This window comes from Tachyglossus aculeatus, chromosome X1 (assembly GCF_015852505.1).
Source record: "Tachyglossus aculeatus isolate mTacAcu1 chromosome X1, mTacAcu1.pri, whole genome shotgun sequence".
NCBI classification, from domain to species: domain Eukaryota; kingdom Metazoa; phylum Chordata; class Mammalia; order Monotremata; family Tachyglossidae; genus Tachyglossus; species Tachyglossus aculeatus.
In genome coordinates, this window is record NC_052101.1 from 124966270 (window position 1) to 124991783 (window position 25514).

The 25514-nt window shown below is 51.9% G+C and overlaps 1 protein-coding gene and 1 non-coding gene across 2 annotated transcripts in view; one reads left to right on the forward strand and one right to left on the reverse strand.

Annotated features, from left to right (window-relative positions):
* FBN3 (fibrillin 3) overlaps positions 1 to 21697 on the reverse strand; it is a 96819-nt gene extending 75122 nt beyond the window's left edge. The window contains exons 1-3 of the mRNA XM_038739886.1: positions 21528 to 21697; positions 7968 to 8050; positions 5481 to 5579 (exon numbers count right to left, since the gene is read on the reverse strand). Coding sequence (XP_038595814.1) covers positions 5481 to 5579; positions 7968 to 8050; positions 21528 to 21697 — 352 coding nt within the window. The remainder of the gene's footprint in view (positions 1 to 5480; positions 5580 to 7967; positions 8051 to 21527) is intronic.
* LOC119920395 lies at positions 20538 to 20675 on the forward strand. The gene has a single exon (XR_005448144.1). It is a non-coding gene; the product is annotated as a small nucleolar RNA SNORA7 (small nucleolar RNA).
* Positions 21698 to 25514: the final 3817 nt, after the last annotated feature.

Consider the following 25514-nt stretch of genomic DNA (forward strand, 5'->3'; position numbering starts at 1 on the left):
GTCATCCAACGCCTGCCTGCAGAGGTGGTTTCCGGACTTTGATTTACCTCCCTCTAGCTGCCTTTTAGTATCTGCTTCCTGCCACGGGCCTCAGCCACCCCCTCCTCAGGTTTTCCTCTTCAAGGGACCTGATTTGAGCTGGGAAGGGGAATGGAGATCAGGTTTTCCTTCCATGAACTCCAATCCCAGAGCTGGGAGTTGGGGAACTTCAAGAGATAAGGGGGCCCTGCCCCTGTCTCTGGGTAGGTGAGCAGGTGCTCGAGAGCATGGCATATTTCACTTGAGAACAGAATAGCCATTCATCCGGTTTTACAACAGACAGTCCCATTTTCAGCTGGTGTCCCCCTGTCTGGTACAGATTTAATTTCGGACACTTTTATGTCAGTTACTTTCATTTTCAATGCAACAGCTCCTGTTGCCAAGCTGCAGGGTTCAGTCGCAGCACTAGGGATCACCTGGGAGAGAGGCAAAGGCCCTGGAGCAATTGGGTGTGTCAGGGTCCCCTGGAGAAGCAGTTCAGACTAATTCAGGATGAATCAGGCGAACTGCTACGAAAATGGTGAAATAGCATCATGCTATGTGCTGACATAGAGGTCTTGAAGCCATATGTGGTTTTTTTATGGTATTCAATCGTATTTACTGAGCACTTACTGTGTGCAAAGCATTGTACTAAGTGCTTAGTATTTGTTAAGTGCTATATGCCAGGTACTGTTCTAAGCACTGGGATAGATTCATGGTAATCAGGTTGGACACAGTCCATGTCCCACATGGGGCTCACATTCTTAATCCCATTTTACAGATGGGATAACTGAGGCCCAGAGAAGTTAAGTGACTTGCCCGAGGTCACGCAGCAGACAAATGGCGGAGTCACTTGGATCTTGGGGTCTGGTTATTTGAAGTGTCATCCAAATGATGACACTACATGATGCTTTTTTCAATTCTGGCCCATCAGGTCGCACATGTTCCCCGGCCCCCAGATGTCGACTCTTCCTAGTCCCACCACATGGATTTTTTTTTTTAAAATAATAATAATAATGGTATTTGTTAAGCGCTTACTATGTGCGAAGCACTGTTCTGAGCCCTGGGGGGGATACAAAGTGATCAGATTGTCCCACATGGGGCTCACAGTCTTAATCCCCATTTTACAGAGGAGGTAACTGAGGCCCAGAGAAGTGAAGTGATTTGCCCAAAGTCACACAGCTGACAAGTGGCAGAGACGGGATTAGAACCCACGACCTCTGACTCCCAAGCCCGGGCTCTTTCCACTGAGCCACACTGCTTCTCCTAAAGTCCCGGCAATGTTGACGTCACCCTGCCCCTTCCCTTACAGCCCTCTGCTCCCTGAGTCCATCCAAACTACAGAATTGGCTGGGCAGGGTGCCAAACAAGGGAGGAGGCTTGAGAATAGTCCATCATTACCCTGGTCCCATGGCTGTGAGGGTCCTGGGAGGAGTGGGTTGAAAGCAGACCCCATGGCAGAGAAGAGGTGGGGTGGGGGAGGAAGAACGAAGTGCTTTATAAAAAAAGCTGGGGGATCTGGTTACAGGTGGGGGGTGGGGCAGAAAGGGGGAATGGATTTGGGGTTATGAGGCCCATGGGGGTGTGCGTGGGAGCCACAAGGATGGACGTCTCCTAGAGCCACAGGAAGGGAGTAGAGAAAGAGATGAGGGGGAAGAAGAGGGATGAAATATGGGAAGCAGTGTGACCTAATGGAAAGAACATGGGTCTGGGAGCCAGAAGAACTGGGTTCTAATTCTGGCTCTGCCACATGTCTGCTGTGTGTCCTTAAGTGAGTCACTTCACTTCTCTTGTGCCTCAGTTACCTCATATGTAAAATGGGGATTATATCCCCCTCCCCCTGACTTAGACCGGTGAGCCCCATGAGGGACAGGAACTGTGTTCAACCTTAATGACACCCCACTACTTAGTACAGGAAGGTCTATCCCAGACTGACTGAATTAATATTTTTGATCTGTCTAACCAGGCAGGTCTATCTCAGACTGTGTGTTTAATGCTCATTACACAACACCCAGTACAGCACTGATCAGAGAGAAAGAGATGCTTAGTAAATGTTGCTGTTTATCAGAGTCCTCTAGAGCTGGAAGGGAAAGAACTTCAAGGAGTCATCTTGTCCAGTCCCCTGCCTCCAGTCAGGTAAATGTCTAAACCTGATAAAGGTAAGGTTTTTTTGTTTTGTTTTGTTTTTTTGATGTGCCATCTCCAGGAGACTGTGGGTTAGAGGGGGGCAAGTGGGATACATAAAGCTCTCCTCAGAAGCTGTACATGGTTTTGGGGGTTCCATGGAACCTCTGATATCTCCCATGCTGCCACTAGGATCCATATTATTATTATCATTATTATTATTTTTAAGTGTTTACTCTGTGTCAGGAACTGTTCTAAGCACTGGGGTAGATACAAGATAATCCAGTTGGACCCAGCCCCTGTCCCACATGGGGCTCACAATCTAAGTAGGAGGAAAATACGTATTTAATCCTCATTTTACAGTTGAGGGAACTGAGGCACAGAGAATTAAGTGACTTACCCACAGGCACACAGAAAGCAAGTGGCAGAGCTATGATTAGAACCCCAGGTCCTCTGACTCCCAGGCCTGGGCTCTTTCTATTAGGTCATGCTGCTGCTTCTGTAGTGCTCCTGGCAAATGAAGAGGATGGCAGGGGCCAGGGGTAGGGATCTGAAAATAGCTAAATGGGCATCACAAGGACCACAAAGAGCCCCAGAGCTGAAGGAAAAGAAGCAGCCTACATTTTTCCTAGTCACCTCTGGGGTCAGTTGCACTTTTTGCACCTTTGGGCAGAGAGGGAAAGGGTTGAAATGGGGAGGAGGAGCCCTTCTGACCTGCCTCTATCTCTGACTCCCATCTTGGATCCCCAGAAGCCTCAATCCCTGGAAGTCCCCTCCTCCTGACCTCCCGGAAACCAGCCCCGCCGGCTCAGGGGGAGATAGTTTGACTCGGCCCTTGCCAGAGGCCAGTACCATGGGTCAAGTAACCTGGAGTACCACCTTTGGGAGGTGCATGCTGGGGGTTGCTAGCATCTAGCCTGAAACATCCACTACAGTTGTTGGTGCTTTGTAAAAGGAAGAGAGCCCAGTCAGCTATTTCTCCTCCTTCAGCCCCTAGCCCAGTTGGGAGATCCTTTCTTATGTTGCCCTGGCATCAATCCTGTCGGCCTTCTTTCAGTCAGGGACAACGGTGACAACTGGCTTTTTAAATCTGTTTTCCTTGGTGGGAGGGGGAAGAAGGCTATTTGCAATGGTTCTGGTGTTTTTTGCATTTCTAATGACTATTTTTAGCCCTGAAGTGCTCTCTGAGGGGAACCGATAACAAAGGGCATCGTTTATAACCCACAAAGTAAAAGAGATGGGAACTCAAGTAGTTTCTGGAACCTAGGTCTACAATTACTGAAGCCAGAGAGGATAACATCTGACAAAAGTCAGGGCAAACTAGGGGAGGGCTAAGGACCTCAATCAGTCCAAATGTGATGCTGATCTTCCAGAACTGACAGAAAGAGGATCCTGGCCATTACCTTGCTTGGGAAATGTGTTAGCTTCCAGAAAGTAAATTGAAAGTCTCCCTCCCATCAGGGAGCTACAGACAGGAAGTCTGCCATGGGGCCATTGGTATCGGGTTATGACTAGGCTCCAGAATGAATGAACTTCAGGATTAACTCTTTCCCACCTGAAAATGCTATCGGAAGTCCGATGCTGGAGAAACAAAGGAACAAAACCTGGGCCGGAGGGGGAGGTCTCCATCCATAGACTGCACCGTGCAAATAGCAAGGAACTCCCAGATCTAGTTTCTGGGAGAAAGGCACCATACGAATGGCATGAAGGCTGTCTCCCCAGGACTGGATGCCAAAGGGCATAGGGTTTCAGAGACTGACAGCTGGGGTGAGGGGAATGTGGGAGGGTGCACACCCACCCCAGGATCTGGGCAACCACTTCCCCACCACCCCCATACCGGCCCGCATTGATCAACCCATCGATTGAACACTGCTACTGCTGAGAAGCTAATAATAATAATGGTATTTGTTAAGTGTTTACTATGTGCCAAGCACTGTTCCAAGCACTGAGGTAGATACAAAGTAATCAGGTTGTCCCACTTGGGGCTCACAGCTTCAATCCCCATTTTACAGATGAGGTAACTGAGGCACAGAGAATTTAAGTGACTTGCCCGAAGTCACACAGCTGACAGAGTGATGGAGCCGGGATTAGAACTCACAACATCTGACTCCCAAGCCCGTGCTCTTTCCACTAAGCCACTCTGCTTCTGTGCAGGTCCTAGCGGTTACCAATCTCGAAGGTGGGGGGTGGGGGAAACTTGCCCCAGTTCCTGGCATGAAGTTGACCTTTCCCCAAATGAGCAGTTTGCATGAAAGTCTGGGGCGAATCCATGGATATCACACATGAACAGATGTGACCTGGGATGCACCAGAAAGTGTGGGACAAGGATCCCCATCCTCCCACCCCCTACCCTACCCTATCACACACACTTGAGGCAGACCCATAATGCAGAGCTGGGAAGGAAGATGCTGGGCCCCATCAGCTCAATTACCCACAAACTCATTCCAACACTCTGCTTTTCTTCCCTCATTCTTGCCAGTCCCCAACTCTCACCATCCCCACTGCCCAACCCACCAGCTGAGTCCTTCCCCACATAGGAGAGTCTGTAGATGGGAGAGGGAGTGGAAGGAAAGAGGGTGATTGCTGTAGACCCAGGGCCTGACCCCACCCACAGAGTTAGGAGAGGTTGTGGGGGTGGGATGGGAGGAGGAGGAAGAGTAGAGGGGATAGGGAAATGAGATCGGGGGAGGTGGCAAGCAGAGAGGGAAAAAACCAAAGTGGGAGGAAGGGGAGGAGGGAGAGAAGGGGAAAGTAGGGGCGGGGGGGAGAAACAAAAGAAAGCTTTTCTTCACCCAGTGGGTGATAAGCATATGGAATCAATTTCCACAGGAAACTGAGCAGTCAAAAATATCAGCAGGTTCCAGAGGGGCTTGGGTAGCTCGATGGATGAGCTGGCCATGCTGGGACACAACAACAACAATAATAATAATAATAATAATAATAATAATAACATTTGTTAAGTGCTTACTATGTGCCAAGCACTGTTCTAAGTGTTGGGGGGATACAGAGTGATCAGGTTGTCCCTCATGGGGTTCACAGTCTTAATCCCCATTTTACAGATGAGGTAACTGAGGCCCAGAGAAGTGAAGTGATTTGCCCAATGTCACACAGCTGGCAAGTGGTGGAGCCGGGATTAGAACCCACAACCTCTGGCTCCCAAGCCTGGGCTCTTTCCACTGAGCCACGCTGCTTCCTGGGACTTGAGAGAGAAAGTTAGGGATGTCAAGGAAAAGGCTATAGGTGTTAGAAAGCCCACCCCAAACATGAGGACGTCTGTCCAGAAAGTCTCCCTAACCATCCTGTTGCTTCCCCTACCAACTTGCCCTGGATCCCCTCACCTCCACCAGAGCCGCAGTTAGGAGATAGCTGTCCATTGGAACAAGTGCACATGTTGGGCCTGGAGCAGAATCCATCCCCACAGGAGTTCCGGCAAATCGCTGGAAGAGACAGGGAAGGAGAATGAGTTGGGTAATATGCCTGCTACGATGCACCCTAAATCCATGATGCGGAAGACAGTTGGCTGGATGGTCCCCAGATTGAGGCCCTGACCCTAACCCTAATCTTGGCCCGCCTAGGAAAAGCCCAGCCCTCGGGGTGGTTTGGGCAGGAAGGGAGCCTGATCTGGAGGGCCGGGCTCAAGCCCCAACCCAGGAATCCCTTCCCCACCCACTGGGTCCTCAAATTCAAGATAACCCAAACTAAACCAACCCTTCCCTCTTTCCCCCTGCACCCATCCCAGACCAGGGGAATTCCCAGCTTCCAACCAAATCCGATGAAAACTGTTTCCGGCCTGTGTTGGGTAGAAGCAGGTTTGGTGTGGTTGTTTGGCTATTTCTCGGTTCAGCCACAGCGTGGGAACACTACAGTAGCCCCAGTGATGAAAGCCAGGTTTTCCCAGATAAAGTCAGTGACCTTTCATGCTGGGAGAGCGACCTTTCACCCCAGAAGAATGGCATCCATTTCCCCAAAGTCTTGCTTTCACTGGAAAAACCAAAGGGCAAACCCAGGGCTCCACACCTTACCCTGTGGTCTGGGGCAAGATGTGGTCAGCCAGGGCCAGTCCCCTCACCCCTGTGGTCCCCTTAACCCCTCAAGCTCCATTCTTCCATCCATCCATCCCTCCATCCCTTCGTTCCTCCTTTATTCCCTCCCATCTCCCAGTCAGTAGCCAGTTTATTTGTTCACCTGTGTAAGCAGAGGGCGATTAGCCCCCAGAGGAATCCTGAGGAATCCGCCTCTCTGGCTTCCTCCAAACACTTCCCTTCCCACTGGCCAGCTGGCCATTCCATGAGAAAGCGACCACCCTGGGGCCCAGTCGGCAGCCCTGTGTCTCCTCCCTTGGCACCCGGTATTGAATCTACTTCTGGGGGCTGCCCATGACTCGGCTAGCTCCAATCCATCAATCAGTCTGTCAATCAATGCTATTTATTGAGCACTTACAGTGTGCCAAGCAGGGACACGGGGAATCAGTCTGTCCTGAACCCACCCCCACCCCCACCACAGGAAACAAAGCACTTTAATGGGCACTGTAGGCCTGTATTACTGAACAGATGTGGTTCCCACCCTCAAAGAGCTTCCAGTATGAGAGGGGGAAATGGTCAGGCACAGACCATCCCAATCATATGGGCAGACAGACAGGAGTGGTTGAGAAGCCTACTATGTGTCTGGCTACACTTAGAACTGTTTTTGTTTTTTCCCCCCACTGTACTCTCTAGTGGAAGCCTCTAGTTTATCCACAATTCTGTCCGAGGCCAACGTGGCGCCCAGCACCAAATGAATGCTCTTGGAGGGCCATCAGGAAGGTTCATGTCTCTAGGAACCCTGACATCACCTCATCACTCGGATCAACCAAGACACCTCAGGTTCTCCCACCACCCTGCTGCTGCCTGGGGTTCCCTCAAAGTAATCCCATAGATCAGGAAGGCCAGCAACAATGAGTGGGGGAAGAGAGCAGGAAGGTAGAGCCCTCTGGGATCAGCCTCAATCAAGATGATTCCCGAGCCAATCAGAGCCCATTAGATGGCAACAATGATAGGAAGTCTGTTGTACAAACCTGTTGGGGCCCTAAGCCCCATCTACCAATCTCAGAGCAAGCATGGCTATGTTGGAACAGCAAATACCAGTCACAAACACCCCCTTAAAGTAGGCTGAAAACATGGCCAGGGCTACCTCAGTTCTGGTTGAACAGTAGGGCTCTCAGCTATTCCCATCAATGCCAGGAATGTTTTAGGCAGGATCTGCTCAGATTCTTCTTCATTGTATCAGTTCACCAACATAACTTCAACCAGAGTTCAATTCTGAAGCATTCTGGGTCCTATAACCGCCCCCCTCCCCATTGCCCCCAACACACCCCTCTGAACACCCTGCCTACTTCCAACAGCTTTGGGTTCTTGACTGTGCCTAGACATTCTTGGTCTTTGAGGAAACTGACTGGCCCCAGGTCATGGAGGACACCAATATGGTGAGGGGGTTGGTGGGATAGTTCCCTAGGGTTTCTTTCTCTTTGAGGGGGCTGCAGAGAGCTCATCCTGACCTGGGCTGTGACCTCCTCAGGTTGCTAAAAGGAAATGCCAGATCCCACTGTCCGAGCACGAGACTTACTGGCTTTTGCTGAGCTGCAGAGCTACCAGCATCCAGCCCGTCTGACTAACTAATCAGTCAATCAATGGCATTTTTTGACTAACTCTGACTTAGTGTCCTCCTCCCCCACCCTCACCTCCCACTGCACTGCTCCATGCATCCCTCTGCCCCTGACCCTGATGGGCTGGACTGGCTCTCCCCACCCCCCCTAACTTGTGAGGTCCTGCAGAGAAATCCCTACTTACGGACGATACATTGGTTTCCTCCGGGGAGTGTTTTCCAGCCGGGACAGCAGTACGAGTGGAACCGGGAACCGCACACATTTGGCCTGTAATGTGGGAGAGATTGTGGCATGGTGAGAACACGGCCCATCTCCCCTGCTCCACACACACATACACACACCCATTCTCCTTCCTGGTCCCAGCCAGAGCACCCAATCAACCAAGACTCTCAGGCAGTAACTGGTGAAGAAAAGCGCCAATAGCAACGAGGTCCTGTGCCCTCCCTCAACTGCACTCATGTGCCCACCCTGCAGGGTCACAGCTGCAGAGTTGGTGACCCTGTGGCTGCACCCATGGGGGCTGGGTGGGGGTGGTTCCTGTGGCATATACCAGGTTTGCCAGGTCCTCAGCAAGTGGCCACATCATTACCCTCTCCCCCAGTTGGCTCTGGAGGCCTTAACCCCACTCAAATGCCTCCTGCCTTTCAAGACTTCTCCAGGGTGCACGAGTTGCTTATTGCAAGGATGTCCAGACCCCGGGAGCCAGCATTCAGAGACTTGCAGGCTAGAAGCTGCTCCCAGCAAAAGAAAGTAGAGCCTCGCTCTCCCGGCCCCCTAGCCAGGGCCCCAGCCGCCCGACAGCCAGGCCCACACCCCCTCTTCTGGGAAAGTTGGCGAGTTCCTAGCGAGAATTCACAGCTGCTTTTTCATTTGCTTCACTCTTGGCCTCTGTCCCGACGTTGGTGGGACTTCAAAGTCAAATCCACAACCCAACCCAACCCAACCGCTTCACGGAGACTCCAGCACCGAAAGAGGTGGAAATCTTGCTACGTTGGCGGCTCAGTGGCACCCAAACTGTGGGGCCGGGGCCTCACTCAACCAAGCCAGAGGCAGAGGACATGGCATAGATCTAAATGGTGCAAGAAACAAACCTGTTTTAGCTTGAATTATCCAGAATGAGAGGGGAAAAGTGGCAGAAAAGTGGCTCTGTGTGTGTGTGTGTGTGTGTGTGCGCGTGCACGCGCATGCACACACGCCAAACTCCATACACTATTATCCCAGAGGGAGCATCAACCAAAGGCCATGATCCAGGGACAAAATTACATCAGCCAGCAACCCCATGGGAGTTGGTAAGCTCCTATCCCCAGCCAGGGAGCCAAGGAGTTAAATGTCTGAACAATGAGAAGGGAAGAGGAAGCTTCCATTACCTCCCTCTACAAAGGTCCCAGGATATAGAGAGGCAGAGAAGCAGCTGGGAGCCAGCCAGCTTGGGAAAGATGGGGAACATGTCCCAGGGCTGACCTAGTTGAGAGAGTTTTGTCACTGCTGGAGGCTCCAAATTACAGGTGAAGCAAGCGACCATCCACACAGAGGCAGGGACTTCCCCACGGCAGAACAAACTCCCCCCACCAAACAAAAGCTTCCACTTCAACAAGTTTTCCCCTTCGAGAAGAAAAAATCCTTCTAGAACAAAGTCACCAAATCAGGCTCCCTCTGTTTCGTTATCATGAGGTTTGTTTGGGAAGCACCCAAGAGAGGGATCTGTGGGGATTCATTCATTCATTCAATTGTATTTATTGAGCGCTTACTGTGTGCAGAGCTCTGTACTAAGTGCTTAGAAAGCAGTTCGGCAACAAAGAGAGACAATCCCTGCCCACATCAGATGCTGAGCAGGGAGGGATATGATTAAGCTTTCAAACTGGTACAAACTTTAGGTTTCTGCCTCTCTCTTTTGGATCAACAGAGCCTCCAAAGAGTTAAGAGGTCTTCCTAAGCAGCTCAGCCTCTCGCAGCCCCTAAACAGGCCTCCCACTTTGTTTCAAACTGGACTGAGCACTCTCAGGATGGGAAGACAGTTTCTTGCCCTCGAAGGGCTGACGGTCTGTTTGGGGGAGATAGGATACACACACAAACACACAGTGCTGGGTCCTGAGAGGAGAAACAGAGAAGACATGGTTCCTGCCTTTGAGGAGCTGACAGTGTGATGAAGAAGCAGCACCCAGACAAACTCAACAGAAAGAATGATGTATACAGAAAAGATGGACACATCTAAAAACACCAAATAGCAACCCATAAACCCAGCATACAGAATCCTATCCAGGATTAAGGCTTCTAGGAGGAGGTGAGATATTAGAGTGTCTTGAAGAAAATCAAAGACACGTGGGTCAGGAAAGAGGAGTGGGGAAGGAAATCCAAGTTGGGGTAAGGCACGTGCCCCGGCTCAGCATCAGAGGGGTCATGTGGGACCAGAAATCAGGCTGGCTTGGCTGGAGTAGAAAGCACTGGCCAGGGTGGAGCTGAGATGAGGTCAAGGTAGATGGAAAGACCATCAAGGCTTGAAGTCACAAACTTTGATCTGGTCCCCTGGGCCACACTCTCACCCTTCTAAGTCCCTGCTGATCCCCAGGGATCCCTTCCCCTTCCTAGAGTCCTGGACTGGTACTTTGGACTCCCTCCCTCAATCAGTCACTCAATCAATGGAATTTATTGAGGATTTACTGTGTGCAAAGCCCTGTACTAAGCGCTTGGGAGAGGACAATACAACAGAGTTGGTAGACACATCCCCTGCCCACAAGGAGCTTAGCATCCACCCCACATGCTCCACCCATCTTGAATTCACTCCCTGTCCTTTTTTTGTTCCCATGACAAGCTCCTCTCCTTCCAGAATCCATGGAGACCTACTTCTCAAAAGCTATGGAGCCCATTAGGAGACCACAGGGGTTTGGCGCCTTTCCTCTTCCTCCCACCCTCTCCTCCAACCAGCCTGGGGCTCTGAGACTTTCCTCTCCCCAGTCATTGTCTTCTAATGTTCCCACCCTTAACCTCTTCCTCTCTGACAATTTCTCCCTCTCCTTCAAAAAGCCTGGAGGTTTGACCTTGATCTGAAGAGTTTATTACTTGATGCCCCTCTCCTCCACCCTGGTGACCAGGGCAGGACCAAGCCTGGAGGGGCAGGATGTCGAGCAGCACTTTGATAGAGAGGTAAACTTGTCCTCTTCAAACACATCCCCATCCTCTCCTTCCCCTTCCCTCTTTTCACCTCCCTCTCACCTAAAGCCTTGGTCTCCCCCCAGGTCCACGTTATCTTATTCTGCTGCTGGGTCCTTTGCCATCTGATTAATGCTGAGCAGGAGCAATTTTCCCAATTTGCCATCAACAACCACAACACATCTATCTTGTGTCCCCTCAGGGGACAGAGTCTTGTAGTTGGCAAGGTAGGGAATGGACATGGTCTCTGCTCCAGGGAAATTTCCAGTCTGATGGATGCAGCACACAAACACGCACGTGCGCACACACATAACACACACCTCTATATATAGAGATGTGTATATGTATATTCATTGGTACATTTGTATATTCAATTAGTAAATCAGCTATTTCATTCTGACACATTTCTACGACTTCCTGCTTTATTCTTGCTCTTCCTCCTGCTTCCACTATTTGTAAACACTTTCTATGTGACTCCCCCATTAGATTGTCAGATCAAACGTGTCTCGCTTCTGTCAGATGCTGAGGGCAGTGCTTCGCATTTAATAAATACCTTTGATTGATAGATTGGAGAGACAGGACAGACACACAGGCAGTCCTGAGCTGTGGACAGGCAGACGTAGTCATGACAGGGATGCTCAGAGGGCAAGGGATGGGGGTCAGAGAATGTGCTGGGAAGCTTGAGAGGGGGGTAACCTGGGATAATGTGACCTAAATTCCATGTAAAGGAGCTGGGGAGGGTTATGTTGAAGAGAGTGATTCAAGAACTGGACTCTCTCCTCTCAGGGAGTGAGTGTGGCTTTCGCTCGGGTGGCATTTAGGAAGATAGAGTTGGGGCGGAGTCAGAGACACACCTGCATTGGATTATTTGCCTCCCTATGAACTCAAATGGGGGGTTTTGCTGTGCTGGCAGCTACCCAGACCACAGGGCACCAGGACAGCCTCAGGCTAGATCACTGTGCCTGTGAGGAGGCTGGAGGTGGAAAAGCAGCCCAGAGATTTCTTGCTTAATTTGCAGCTCCTCGAGGGAAGGGAGCATATGTGGGAGGGGGGCCTGGGGGTAAGAGGGAGGAGGAAACTGGGGGAATAATAGAGAGAGACCTGCTGACCCTTGTGGAAGATGCTGCATCGTTTCCCTCCCCTCCCAACTTAGACCCGAGACACAGATGGAGATGGAAACATAGATGGAGATGGACAGACAAGAAAGAGCAGGCTGGAATGTTGGATCCAGTAGAGCATGCTCAGTTAAACAAGGCTCAGACTTCCCCCTCTTTTCCCCAACCTACAAACTTCTCAGATTGGGCTATCCCAGCTCTCCGTCTCCCTGCCACTAAGCTTCACTGACGACAGGAGGTCCAAGATTCTCAGCAGGAAAACCAATCAATGGGTTTAAAAGTCAGCTTTCTCCCAAATCTAGAATATGAGAACAATCAAAGGCAGTCAAATCTGCAGAGATCTGCAGGGGGTCCAGTCCCTGACCCCCACCCCCAGATTCCAAGGGGAATATAGAAGAACCCTGCTTGACGGGATGCCTGGCAGCTGGGCCAGGTCCAGAACTGTTCTATCTCCTCCTCAAATCAGGACAGAAGCAGGCACGTCCCCTTTCCCACCGCCCCTGACATTCGCATTACCTGGAGTGGCTGCAGGCCAGCATACCTGGGATCACTCCAGGTTCAGTCCAAGCACAAAGGGCCTTTCCAGACACCAGAGGGGAATCAGGGATGGGGGTGGATGTCTGTGGGAGGGGGCCTCCCACCATCTCCACTTCACTGTGGTACAGCCAGCTAGGGTCTCAAGGCACTTAGAACTTCCTGGGTCCTGTCCACCCTGCATCTCTGGCCTCAAGGAATTCACCCTCTGTTCCCACCAGCTCCCCACATCAGAGTCAACACTCAACTCCCCAGCTGGGAACAGGTTCGAACAAATCTCAGCAGATTCGAGCCGGTCGGGCCAAACGAGCTTCCTGTAGTTTCACGTTTCTGAGGGAACTCAGCAGATGGGGGGTAGGGGATTGGGGGAAGGTAAAGGAACAGAAAGGAAAAACCCAGGAGGATGGAATCAAAGTCTTCAGGTACCTCTCTCTGCTTCTCCTTGTGAGTTTCATCTCATCATCCCCATCCTAATAATAATCGAGGTATTTGTTAAGCACTTAGTATGTGCCAAGCACTGGGGTAGATACAGTGTAAGCAGATCCGATAGTCCCTGTCCTACATGGGGCTCACTGTGTAAGGCAGCAGCGAGGGGAGAATAGGTATTGAATCTGCATTTTACAGATGAGAGAACTGAGACACAGAAAAGTGAAGTGGCTGGCCCACTGTCACACAGCAAACAAGTGGCAAAGTGGGGATTAGAACCTGGGGCCTGTGCTTTTTCCACTAGGTCACACTACTTCTCTTTTAAGTTCCTTCCTGCCTCCTTCCACCTCCCCTTCCTGCCTCCCTCCCTCCTCTTCTGAGTCTCCCCATGTCCATTAGATTAACCACTTCCATTGTCCAGATTATATAGTGTTGTCCTGAAGTTGGAAACAGGGTGGCTGTCTTAGACCAGTTTTCCTTGGAGGAGAAGATGAAGAAAGAGTCAGTGTGATCTAGTGGGACAACATGGATCTGTAAGACCTGTGTTCCAGTCTTGGGTCTGTCCCTGGCTTGTCATGTGACTTCAGGCAAGTCACTTCACCTCTCTGGGCCTGCTACCGTTTCTGTAAAATGAGGAGAAAAACAGCTGTCCCATTGGGATGTTGTGAGGATAAAATGAGGTGACTGATTCTAAAGATCATTCTACACATGCAAGGCGTAAGGGAAGAGAGCAGTGGCCAGAGGCCCCAGTGGGTTTCAGTGACCAGGAGCTACGTAGGGAGCCAGACTAGGAGCAGTTCCTCTCTCCCCGTGGGGTTTCCGAGTTTTTGGTGGTTTGCCACAGTGGTGAGGCCTCCATCCGCACGGCTCGGGGGCTTAAATTAGGACTCATTTCTGAAAACCAAGAAATAAGTGCCCTCTGAAGCTGCTCCCCTTTAACTGAGCATTCTCTAGCCTGAGCATTGGGTGTGTTCCCTGCCTGCTTCACAAGCTCAGTGGAGGGCAGAGTTCCTCTAGATGGGTCAGCTTTGTCTTTCTCCCCCACTCTAGACTGTAAATTCGTTGTGGACAGATAATGTGTCTGTTAATTGTTGAACTGTACTCTCCCAAGCGATTAGTACAGTGCTCTGCACAAAAGTGAATCAACTTCATTCAATGAATAAACCATTCTTTTGACTCAGAATGACTTTTCTTAGGATCTTAGTATTATGCTCTGAGCTTGATAGGTATCAAGCAGCATGGCTCAGTGGAAAGAGCACAGGCTTTGGAGTCAGAGGTCATGGGTTCAAACCCCACTCCGCCAATTGTCAGCTATGTGACTTTGGGCAAGTCACTTAACTTTGTGCCTTAGTTACCTCATCTGTAAAATGGGGATTAAGACTGTGAGCCCCACGAGGGGCAACCTGATCACCCTGTAATCTCCTTAGCGCTTAGAACAGTGCTTTGCACATAGTAATCGCTTAATAAATGCCATCATTATTACAGTAGGTGCTCAATAAATAAGATTGAATGAATGAATAAATGAATCGCTCCTCTCTCCTGCATGTGTCAGTCTGAAGAAGAATTCAGGAGAAAATTCTCCACATTGTGTCTTTCTCCACCCCCTCCCACAACCCCATCTCACCCCACCATCACACACACACACACACACACACACCCCACACACACCCCACCCCCACCCGCCTCTCTGGCCTACTCCCTGTTTCTTGAGACACTTGACTTTTCCTCTCCTTTTATGGTGTCCAGTACCTCTAACCCTCCAGCATCATCTCCTCCTCGTCCACCCCTTCCCCCATCCTCGCCTCTGTTATTTCTCCTTTCTGTCGCGCTCTGCCCCTCAGCTTCACTCTCGTCTTTCCTTCTGACATCAAACACCCTCTCTGTTCTCTCCTCTGACTGCACATGGCCATTACCTCTTCCTTTAATATCTCCATTCCCGAAGCAAGAGAAATAATAACTGTGGTATTTCATAAGTGTTTACTATGTGCCCAGCACTGTACTAAGAACTGGGGTAACTACAAGATAATCAGGTCAGACATAGTCCCTGTCCCATATGAGGTTAACAGCCTAAGTAGGAGGAAGAACAGGTACTGGATTCCCATTTTACAGATGAGCGAACTGAGACCCAAAGAAGTGAAGTGACTTCTCCAAAGTCACAGAGCAGGAAAGTGACAGAACCGGGATTAGAACCAGGTCTTATGACTCTCAGGCCAGGGCTTTTTCCACTAGGTTATGGTCTAAACCCAAGAGCTAATTTTAGCATTTATGATGAACTTATTTTTAACCATCATCAGCACTTTTCTATATACATGTATTCAGTTGTACATTCAATTATTTATCTTGACTATTCTAGTTGCAAATATATTTATATTTTTTGTCTCTCCATTAGAGCATAAGCTTCTTGTGGTCAGGAAACATGATACTTCCTTGTTTTGTACTGGGCAAGCACCTAGTACAGTGCACTGCACCAAGTGGGTGCTCAATAAATACTTCTACTACTATTACCGCTAGTAGTACAACATCTCCCATGTGCCTGCCTTCCCTTCCTGGTATTCTCTTCATTGCTACCAAGCTCCATCTTTTTCACTTACCTTTTTTCCCCCTTTTCCTACCCAGGTCTCCAGAGATGGTAAATCATATCATCTCTATAGTAATAATAATAGTAGTAGTAGTAGTAACAGTAGCAGCAGTAGTAATACTACTAATAGCAATAGCAGTAGTAGTAGTAACAGTAGTAGCAGCAGCAGCAGTCGTAATAGTAATAATTGTAGTAGCAGTAGTAATAGCAGTGTAGTGGATAGAGCACGGGCCTGGAGTCAGAAAGTCATGGGTTCTAATCCCAGCTCTGCCACTTGTCTGCTGTGTGACCTTGGGGAAGTCACTTCACTTCTCTGGGCCTCATCACCTCATCTGTAAAATGGGGATTGAAACTGTGAGCCCCATGTGGGACAGGGACTAAGTCCAACCCAATTTGCTTGTATCTATCTCAGCGCTTAGTACAGTGCCTGGCACATAGTAAGCACTTAACAAATATCATTATTATTAGTAGTAGTAGCAGCAGCAGTAGCAGTGATAGTAGCATTAACAGTATGTTTTGAGCACCCCTTGGGGGCATTTTATTTATTTGTATCATGTCTGTCTCCACCCCCCTCTAGACTGTAAACTCATTTTGGGCAGGGAATATGTCTGTTTGTTGCTGCACTGTACTCTCCCAAGCAGTTAGTACAGTGCTCTGCACACAGTAAATGCTCAATAAATACTACTGAATGAATGAATGAATGGGCAATGCCCCTTGCACATGTCTCTCTCTACTGCCCCAGACATGTTCTCACTCTGCCAAGGTAGGGTTTCCTCTTCCCTTTCTTTACGATGTCTGTTGTAAAGTTGGAGATGATCTGTGTTTGTTCTATAACTTGCCTTATTTAAAAGGCTCATCAACCCCCCACAGACCCTAGAATCCTAGACACTCAAAACTGGAAGGGACCTAGAAAGGTCTTCTGGTCCAGCCCTTCAAATCCCATGCCCCTCTCCAGTGCTTGGTTGGGAATGAAAAATGTAATAGGACTCAAGTGTGTATGTAATTATACATTTTAAATTTGTGAAGACTTTGAATGGGTGGTGGTGGTGGTGTAGTAATTACCAGCATTGATAATACTGCCGTGTTATGAAGTATCAAAGCAAGCCCTGGCACAGTCTATCCAAATCTTACCAACCTCCAAGGAACAAGTTTCCACAACCTTCCTTGGTCACCTGGACTTAATGAAAGCAGGGCAGATCTTGGAAGAGGGTTATGGAGCACTGGAATGGGCTCCCCAGGGAGGTTGTGGAGGCTCCTGCCCTAAAGCACTGTAGATGATTTAGGTGTTCACCTGTCTGGAGGCAGGGGACTAGACAAGATGGCCTCCTGAAGTTCCTCCCAGCGCTGGAATTTTAGGATTAAAGTTTAATCTGCTCGAAAATCAGGATGATCTTCCTTTTGTCTATCTCAAGTTTCTCTTGCTGCAATCTGAGTCAGTTTCCTCTGGCCTTGTCCTTGGCAGAGATGAGGAACAGCTGGGTAACTTCTTGGAGTTGCCTGACTTTTCTCAGCTCTCTTCTCAGATGTCTAACTAACTCCTGTCCCTCCCACTTCCTCACCACAAAGCCAGGGAGCAATCTATCATGCTTCCTTCTGAACATCTCTCCTCTTCTCCCCAAATCCACCCACTTGGCTCTCCCCACTCCAATCCAGTAATGGGCTCTGTGCCTCTGCCTTTGTTTCCCACCTGAGGGGGTGGGAGGGGAGGTGCTCCACAGCTGTGGAGCAGCTTACAGCTGGGACCCCTGCAACTGCTCAGTCTAGTAATCGATCCATGGTCTTTAATAATAATTACGGTACTTGTTAAGCACTTACTATGTGCTAAGCACTGTTCTAAGTACTGGGGTAGATACAAGTTAATTATGTTGGTCTTTTTTGAGTGTTTACTGTGTGCAGAGCCCTGTGCTAAGCGCTTGGGATGGTAGAGTTGGTTGACGCCATCCCTCCCCTTGTGGAGTTTTCAGTCTAATGGAGGAGCTTACTACCTCCATAGACTGGCTGACAGACATCTCGGCAGTCTGACCCCTCTGCCTCTGGGGGCTTGGAAAGAGTAAAAGGAGCTTCCAAAATGACCCATCTGGGTCAGCGTGTGCATGTGTGCTTGGATCTCTGAGGGCCCGCAGTCTGTCTCACTTTGGGCATACTGCCCGGGCACTGGGACCATTTTCCAAGTAGTAACGATCACCCGCATTCTTTAGGAATGGTTGTGGAAATGGCATTCCCTTATGTCTGTGAAAGGGGAATGTGAAAAAGTCAAGTCGCAGTTGGTACTCAATAAACGTCAACATTCCCAAAGGGAGAGCAAATTCCTACCCTAGGGAACACCAGTGCATTGGAGGGAAGAGGGTTTTTAAAAGAGCCACCCAGCCCTACCCGTACCAAACAGCTGCTCAGAGCCTCTCTGGGTTCTGTAGCCAAGACTGATATTTCGAGCATCTGACCCTCTTCTCTCTATGATGTGTAAGAACTTATTACCTTTCAATATTGCCTCAACAGTCTAAAAACCTGGTGCGGATCACTGCTCCAGGGTGAGGCAGACTGTTGGGGTGGTGAGGTTTGCCATTGCTCCTCTCAGGGTGATCCCCGAAGCAAACAGAGTAATCAACCTGACTTGGCCTGGAAGTCCAGGCCCGAGGGAGTGGCTGGACCTGTGGTCTTTTAGCTGGTGAAGGAGCACACAGTAAGCGCTTAATAAATACAATTGAATGAGTGGGCCCTGCAGAGCCAGGCTGGGCTTGAAATTGTGAGATCCTTGGTGGGATACCCCTGAGAACAGCCTTAGACCCTTTGTCGCATCCCTTCCCCTGCCCCGCAAAATCCAACCCCAGAGAGTAAGCAGATGGAATTAATTCCCAGGGGAAGTTGTACAGCTGGAAATCCCAGCAGAGTCCAGAGGGATTGGGATACATCCAGGGACATATGGCCCAGGCTGAATCACAAAAGGGGAAGCTGGGGATGGGGAGGGGAAGAATCAGGGGTGTTGGATGGACCCTTCCCTGACCACGAGGCTGGGCGACCAGGAGAGCAACCAGCACCTAGGTCCTCCAAACGCCCTGCTGCCACAGAAACAGAGCCCTGGGCTGGAAGCACTGTGGGTCTGACCCAGGAATTGCCTCTCATTAAATCTCCCCAAGGCGTGCACACGGTCTCACCAGTCATCCAGTTGGTCTGGCACCCTGACCACTGCCGAGTTTTCCCCCTTCCATCCCAGCATGCCCATACTCCTCCCACTCTTCACATTGCTAGTATCTGCCTGAGGGCAGCACATCCAAGTCCTCCCCACATCCCCCTCCCCAACACCTGCCCACTGCCAACACCGCTCCCACTGCCCTGCCTGCCACTGCAAAATCTCCAGTTGGTTTGCTTTGTGTAGACAGCCCAGCCACATCATTTAGGCCCTAGAGTGGGTTTTTTTTTTTTTTTTTTTGGATGAATGATCTGGTCAGGCTGTGTACGCAGAGCAAACCAACCAGATAATTGTTCCATCCTTGCTTCCCATGAGTCGGGCTCTTCCCCCAGTTTGCTCCCCCATTCAACTCACATTCTTGGGCAGTGGCCAGCAAATCAGCAGGGTTAGAACCGGCTGCCCCTGGGACAAGTCATTTTCCAACCCTACTGTACTGTACTCTCCCAAGCTCTGAGTACAGTGCTCTGCATTGGGTAAGTAGTCAATCAATACCACTGATTGATTTTGCAGATGGGGGAACCAGGGGACAGAAAAGGGCAGGAGTGATCCCAGAGTCAGGAGTGAGAGAGCCCCAACCTGGGCACTGTGGTCACTTTGCTGACCCACTGATAGCTCAATTAGGGGACCTAATCCTCTCTTACCTCTGGGGACCCCCACAAAAGTGGGGGTCAGCAGAGTCCCCATGTGAATAATATATCCAAACAGGCATCAGAGCAACTGGGAAGACACTATGGAGGGGGATCTTCCTTGCAGAGGCGAAGAAGGTAGAATGGGGAGAGATTGGGAAGAAGGAAAGAGGGAAGGAGCGGAGAAAGTGAGTAGAGAGGTGAGGAGGAGGAAGGAGACTTTGTCCTCACCCCCTAACCCCTCCACCCAAGCAGCTCAAAGTGCCAAAATAGAACCAAAGTGGCAGAGAAAAACATCCAAGGCTGGGATGGGCTTGGGGCACCTCTGAATGGGTTGGAAAACTGTTCCCCAGGCTCAGAATGTCCCATCCCTCAGGAACCCAGTGAAAGAAGGTCAGCACCCTCCCTCTGACCACCCTGGAAGCTGGGTGCCTCAACTCTCACCTTATAGGAGACCCATCCCTGGGCCTGCACAACCACACCTGAAGACCTGAGCCCACATCTCCTGCAGAGGATGCTCCAGAGCCATGGGCCAGTTCTCTGTCGACTGCAGCCATGGATGCCCTCTCCCCGCTACAATCCCCCATCTCCATGCTCATCCAAGCCACCCCCCTGGCTCCTCTATCCTTCTCCAAGCAGGAGTCCAGTCCACCCACCCCCGCCACCAGACACTTGCTCTGTCAGCATTGCTTTCAGATGCACTTTGAGTGTGTTCGAGCTGATTGGGAGGGGTTGGGGATCACTGAGCTGGGAAGCGCTCCCAGCAGTCCACATGTTAGACATGGCCCTGTCCCCATCCCTATTCAGTCATTCCCTGTCCTGGGAGGCTGCCACACAGTGCTCAGTCTGCTAAGATCTGTCATCTCCAGGGACCAGGAGACGAGCCCCAGTGCTGGGCAACTGGGCTCCTTGGGGCCCTAAACTACGCAGCTCTAATCTGCCGGCTCTGCCACCACTCTCTGTGCCTAGGCACCCAGCCTACTAACACTCCCTGGCAAATGCACAAACTCTCATTCTCCAATTGGGTGTCAGCTGGAGCATTGCTGCACCAGCACTGTGGGACCCACTGGTTATTCCCATCCCTCCTTTGTATTCTGCAGCCCAGGGTTCACTTGGAATTATTTGTTCCTGGATGGACACTGCCCTCTCAGGGTTGCATCTGGAGAGTTTCCCGTACTCTACCAACCGCAGCTATAGGAGGGAGAGTTAAGCAGGGGCCTACCCATTCTATTCCTAGCTTGGGCAGTAGCTAGCGAGTGGAAGGCAATCTGCTACAAGTCAAAACTCACCTGTGCTGGGCAGCAGCAGCGTGGGAGAGAGTCGAGGGCGAAGACTCAAGTTTACTGTGCGGAAGGCAGCAATGGTAAACCACTTCTGTATTTTTTACCATGAAAACTCTATGGATACACTACCAGAATGATTGCAGATGGAGAGCAGGGTGTTCTAGGAGAGGTTCTATGGTGTTGCTATGGGTTGGAAATGACTCGACGGAATAAGACAAGACAAGGATGGACGCAATTTGCCCAGGCAAGCAGGAGCTGGGAGCTGCCACTCCAATAATGAGATTTCTGGCCAGGATGGTCCCCAGAGGAGACCTGCATAAGAATTCCAAACTTGGGCTGGGCTCCACACAGGCAAAACCTCAACCTCCCTCCTGCCTCCATTCATCTCCAGCCTCCAAGCCTTGGCTTTCATTATCCCCTTCAAACGGACCAGCCTCCCTGCTCCTGTTCACCCTCCCACTCCCCGCCACTTTACTTTGCAGCTCAAAAGCTGCCTCCTCCAGGAAGCCTCCCCTAATTCAGCCCACCCACTGTCCAACCCACCAGCCCCATGCAGGACCCCATGTCTTCCCCTCAGCTAATCTCTATCATGACTGTGTTTGTCTGCCCATGTGGATGGGGGCTTCCTGAATGTTTGTCCTGTCCCCCTATTAGCCTGGGATCTGTAATAACTGTGTCTTGTCTAAGATGGACTCCCAGTGCCAGGTACAGGTGTCTGGCCCCCACCAAGGGTCCTGCTTAAAGACTTGCTGACTGATTAGTATCTAGCTGCGAGGCTCTGTGAATACTGCACATGTAACACAGAGCAGGGGGCGGGGTGGGGTGGGGGGAAGAGAATAGGATCGTACCCTCGTAAAGTGTCAGAGCCTCGTCGCCTCACTCGGCTGGGCGGATGCTTCTCCTCGTAGCCCCCGAAACGATCGATCTGCAAGTCCCCTTCATATTGGCCCTGGACTGGACCCATGGATGCCAGCACGGTCCATCCCAGAATGAGCCTGCCCAGCCAGGCACTTTCCATGGTGGCAGGGACTCAGTGCTCTGCCTGGCTCCTCTGCAGGCTCCTTCCTTGCTGAATGGTGCTGACTGTTGCCGTCCTGGAATGGGGGAAGCCTGGCAAGTTAGAAGTCTTCTCCCAGGGAAGAGGTTCTGTTCAAGGCTAGAAAAAGAAGGGTTGAGAGAGAGAGAGAGAGAGAGAGAGAGAGAGAGAGAGAAAGAGAGAGAAAAGTGTTTGTTCAATCAAGTTTTCCAATTTTACAGATACTTCCTGCACTCAAGTCCACCTCCTCCATCCGCAACTCCAGGCTCCCTCCCCGCTCCCTACTGTATAATGATGTAATGACTGCCCCTGTGCAGTCAGTGAAAAAGTTCACACCCTCCTTCCCAGCAAAAACAGCCAAGTAATTAAATTCCTCCAGCAGGAATCAAAGGACAGAGCCCTGCAATGTCCCTCCTCTTCACCAAACCTCAACTCTCCTGTCCTTCAAAAGGCTACTTATAGCTCACTTCCTCCAGGAAGCCTTCCTAGATCACCCCCACCGTTCCCCTCCTTCACACCATTCCAATCACTCAGGCAACCTGCTAGCCCATAAATTGGTGCAAAGGGTACTATTTCTGCTGAGAGTTTCTTACAGTTCCTTTTATGCCTCTCCAACTTATGCTCTGTGTCCTACTATCTACTGTGCCCAGACTGTCTCCTCCTCCCCCTGTCAACCCTCCACCAGCATCTAGTAGGGGTGGGGGGTGGGGCGCGGGGTGTGTGTGTGTGTGTGTGCACACGTGTGTGTGTGGTGTGTGTGTATGTGTCCTGCCTCCCCAATCAATCAGCTCCTCAAGGGAAAGGATCCGGTCTTTTCTCCCTGTCGCTCACCAGCCCAGTGGATGCTGAGTGCCTGATTGACTGGCTGGGCTGGCATGTGCTTTAACACTCTTCATCTCTGGGCTGGCTCCATGCAGAGACCCCAGCCCAGATGTTTGGGGACCATGTCTAAGCCAAAACCTCAGTTCTGGTTCATCCAGCTCCATCCCCTGTCCCTGGAGCAGACTTGAGAAGCCCCAGGAATTGGAGACATACAGGTGACCCAGATCTCCAGGTCTGGGGTCAGCTCCACCGTCAAGTGCTCCACTTTCTCCAGGCATCAAGGATCAAGGCTGGTGCTGGGAGGTTAGGGAGATGGACAAGAGATAGGGCTGGGGAACTGGACTTGGAAGGTATTTTGGAGGAAAAGGCCCCCTTGATACTCCCTCTGGGCCCTCCACTTCTCCCCAAACTGCCCTCCCGCCTTGCCTCCAACCTAACCCAGGATTCAGGGCTAAGTCAATGCAGATAGAGAGCCAGGAGCTAACTGTTTCCCCAAATGTTTCTTTGGTTGGGAGGGAGGGAGGGGGGAGAGAGGGAAGAAGGGGCCCCACCCCATCCTCCCCAATCTCCATCCCCCACCCCATCTCCTGGAGGCCTCTGCTGCCTCCAGCTCCGGCAGGACTAGAAGGTCTCCTGGGCCTCTGCCCTGCCAAAAACTTCCCCGGTCAGTGTAGGGGGTGGGGTGGGGGGAGGGAGGAAGGGGGAGATGGGGAGGAAGAGAAGAGGAAGGGGGGCGCCTCGGGATGTTCCCCAGTTTTCTCCCTGCAAATGTCAGACCCTCACACCACACCTAGTCCTGTGGGAAAGAAGGGGATGGGGTGTTGGGGGAAGGGGCCCCTGGGCACTCATGCCCCGGCTGGGTCCCAGGCTTCCAAATCTCTTTCCTCTGCTGGATGCCGGGTCTCTGCCACCCATCGCCACCCCGGGCACCCCCCTCCCCTCGAAAACCAACTGCACCTCCGGGCTTCAACTCTGCCCTTGGGCCAGCCCACCCCTCCCCCTGTCCACCCCACCTCCCCGCACCTCCGTCTTCCCGCCTAATAGATAGCAGGGGCAATGGGGAAACTTAAGTCCAAAGTAGGGCCCGAGTGGGAGAGCTTTGCGCTGGTGACCGTTGCCTGCCTCTGGCCCGTTTTGCCTGCCTCTGGCCCGTTCCCCCAGCATCCCCGGCTCTTAGCACGCTGGGAGGAGCGTGCGAGAGACGGCGCCCAACGAAGGGTCGAGGGAAAGGGGCAGAGGCAGACACAAAGAGAGCCAGCTCCCCACTCGTTTGCCCAGCTGCTCCCCCTGCCAGGGCTCGGGGGCCCCAGAGATTCCTCTACACACACACCCACACTCCGCCGGGACAGACACTTTGAGCCACCGGGGAGGGAAACGTTCAAGGCGGCACATGCACGAAAGATGGGGATGGCAGAGCCCGGGAGTCTTCATCCCCCTCAGCCCCGACTGACTCTTCAGACACCCCACCCCACCCCGGTGCCCTCCCGGGGTCGACCGGCGTAGATCCTCCATGCGCCGGCCAACAAAGCGTTAACCGGAGCGTCCCGCCAAAGAAAGGGGACGAGCGCGTGCGGCGGCGGGGGAGAAGTCATCGGGGCAGATGTCTTCCTTACAACTCGGAGCGGTCCTCGTGCTGCACCACCCGGCCCGGGTGCGGGACAAAAGCTTCGAACCAGGGCGAGACCCGGCCCCGCCAGACGGCGCAAATCGCTCCCGGCAAGGTCCGAGAGGAGCCGCGGGCAAGAGCGCTCCCCTCCGCTCTGCTCCGTTCCGCCCCTCTCTGCTGCTCGGGGTCCCAGCAAACAAAGGAAAAATATCCACCACCACCCCCAGACCGCCCCAGATCAACTTCCGACCCGAAAATGCAGTCCTCACCGCTCTGCCCCCCACCTCCCGAGCACCCCTCCGCCCCCAAATCTCGCCCACACATACACACACACCGACACTCACACGCACACCCCCACTTTCTGCTCCCCGGGCCGGCGGGGAAGGAGCCGGTTAAATACCTTGCAGGTTCTTGAGATGATGAGGTGCCCAGGACTCTTTTGTTTGGGAGACTTCTGGGCAGAAAAGAGGGGAATAAAACCCTCGCCCTTGAAGGGAAGAAGAAAGGTACAGCCTAATCCAGATTGGGCGGGGGGAGGGCCTTAGTGTGGGAGACTGGGGGCAGAGGAGTGAGAATAGCAGGAGGCCAACCCTACCACATTCCTGAGCCAAAAGTTTTTAACTTCAAGGGGGAGTCGGGGGCGGGGGGAAGGGGGAGAGAGGGGGGGCTGGGTTTTGCGGAGAAACATTTGCCTGCAGACATTAGCACCTAACAGTTTCTTCCCAGGCCGGGGGCCCATTCCGGACAAATCGAACCCCACGATTTCAGCCCCGGCCCGCTTTCTAACGGGGTTGTCCCGATTTGGGGCCCGAGTCCGGAGGAGTCCGGAGCATCCGAGCCGGCGTGGGGTGGGAACCGAGAGCCGTAGGGAATCTGAGGGTTTCGAGCGCCTTTCCGCCCTGCTCCCTCCCTGAGTTCTTCACCTCGAATTTGAGAACAAAGACATTAGGTGGGGTTGGGGGTTTGTTGAGGGCCGCAGGTCTGAATTGGACCGAGCCCCCTTTCCCGCCACCCCGGTGTGTGCGCACGTGGTCCCGCCGCGGCCCGAACCGCTTTGGAAGTTGGAAAAGTGCCCGGTTCGCTCCTTTTTGTTCATTGACTGGGTTCGCCGGGTTTCCGGGCCTTGCGGTAGCGGAGGCCCCAGAAGCCCCGCCCGCCGGGGAGACACCGGCGCCGGCGAGCTCGGCTTGGAGCAGAGGGCGAGGGGGCGGGCGACAGGAATCTCCCGGGAAAAGCCGGCTCTCCTGGGACTGCCGACCCCAAGGGCTTTGCCGCGGTCGGGGGCGGGGCGGGGCGGGGGGGGGGGGGGGGCGCGAGTCAGGAGAGCGGGAATCGTAAACTCCGCCTGCCCTGGTAGCACATCTGGTCTCG